Below are 993 nucleotides of genomic sequence, written 5' to 3'. Positions count from 1 at the left end.
GCAGGGTGTGTGCATGCGTGTGTGACATGTGTAGGTATTCGCACGTACATACACACACAATTCTCTAGCTGTGGCTGCCATATTGGGCTGGCCAGGTTGTGACCAAAGAAGGTGTTGGGGGGTTGAAATCTCCTCTCACTCACCTTTTCCTAATTTGCATGGAGATACCTAATTTGCATGCAGATACTGAATATGCAGCAGCAGATGGACTCAGGTGAAAATCGGTGGTTGCATGTCACACCCACAAAGTTGCCTCTGCTGAGAAGAGGGGGGTGAAGGAAGGGAATTGTGTCTTAGGGGTCGCTGTGGCCTCTCATAGCCGGCCAGCTAGTGCCGGGCCCGGGGAGCATTTATCCGCGTTTGTTGGCCGAAGGATTGGGGGTAAGAAGGAAGGAGTGAGTGACCGGGAGGCCGGGGCAGCCACTCATCACGCCAACCTTCTCGTTCCCCCGCAGATGTCTTCTCCGACTTCACGCTGGCCCGCCAGGGCTACCCCCGGATGGCGTTCTCCGCCTGCTTCGGCGGCATCATTTTCAGTATCCTTCACGGTGCCCGGCCTCGGCGCAGGCCCACCCTCAGGGCTGTAACTCCAGGGCCCTTTCGTTCCCACTGAGCTGGTTCTGACCTCTCAGGTTGGGGTGGGAAGGAGGGGCCCTGCCTGAGCAGTGTCCTCCGAGCAGTCCCTAGAGGTGGCCTTGACCCGTGCTCCATCCCAGTCCCCCAGTGGACCATGGGCGGCCACTTTACCTGGCCGAGCCTCAGGTTCCCATGGGCTGAGTGCCCACCAGGCACCGAGCATGTCACTTGTTCGAGCCTCAGGGTTTGAGTGCAAATGCCCGCTGGACACTCGCCCTCCTAGAGGCGCTAGACCTGGCGGAGGTCTCGGGTAGGGTTTGGGAGCTGGTGGGGGGTGTGGATCATAGGGAAAGCCAATGGCTGTGTGGTCGGGGTTATGGGGGGGGTCCAGCAAGTTTCCTGAGCCAGGCTGCAGAT

The 993-nt window shown here is 59.3% G+C and overlaps 1 protein-coding gene across 1 annotated transcript in view; it reads left to right on the top strand.

Moving 5' to 3' along the window:
* Positions 1-993, top strand: part of SLC8B1 (solute carrier family 8 (sodium/lithium/calcium exchanger), member B1) — a 25184-nt gene that overhangs the window by 19351 nt on the left and 4840 nt on the right. The window contains exon 14 of the mRNA XM_015567280.1: positions 456-583. Coding sequence (XP_015422766.1) covers positions 456-583 — 128 coding nt within the window. The remainder of the gene's footprint in view (positions 1-455; positions 584-993) is intronic.

This window comes from Myotis davidii, unplaced genomic scaffold (genome assembly GCF_000327345.1).
Source record: "Myotis davidii unplaced genomic scaffold, ASM32734v1 scaffold223, whole genome shotgun sequence".
NCBI classification, from domain to species: Eukaryota; Metazoa; Chordata; class Mammalia; order Chiroptera; family Vespertilionidae; genus Myotis; species Myotis davidii.
Note: the sequence above shows the minus strand (reverse complement) of the source record. Positions and strands in the feature narration are given on the sequence as shown.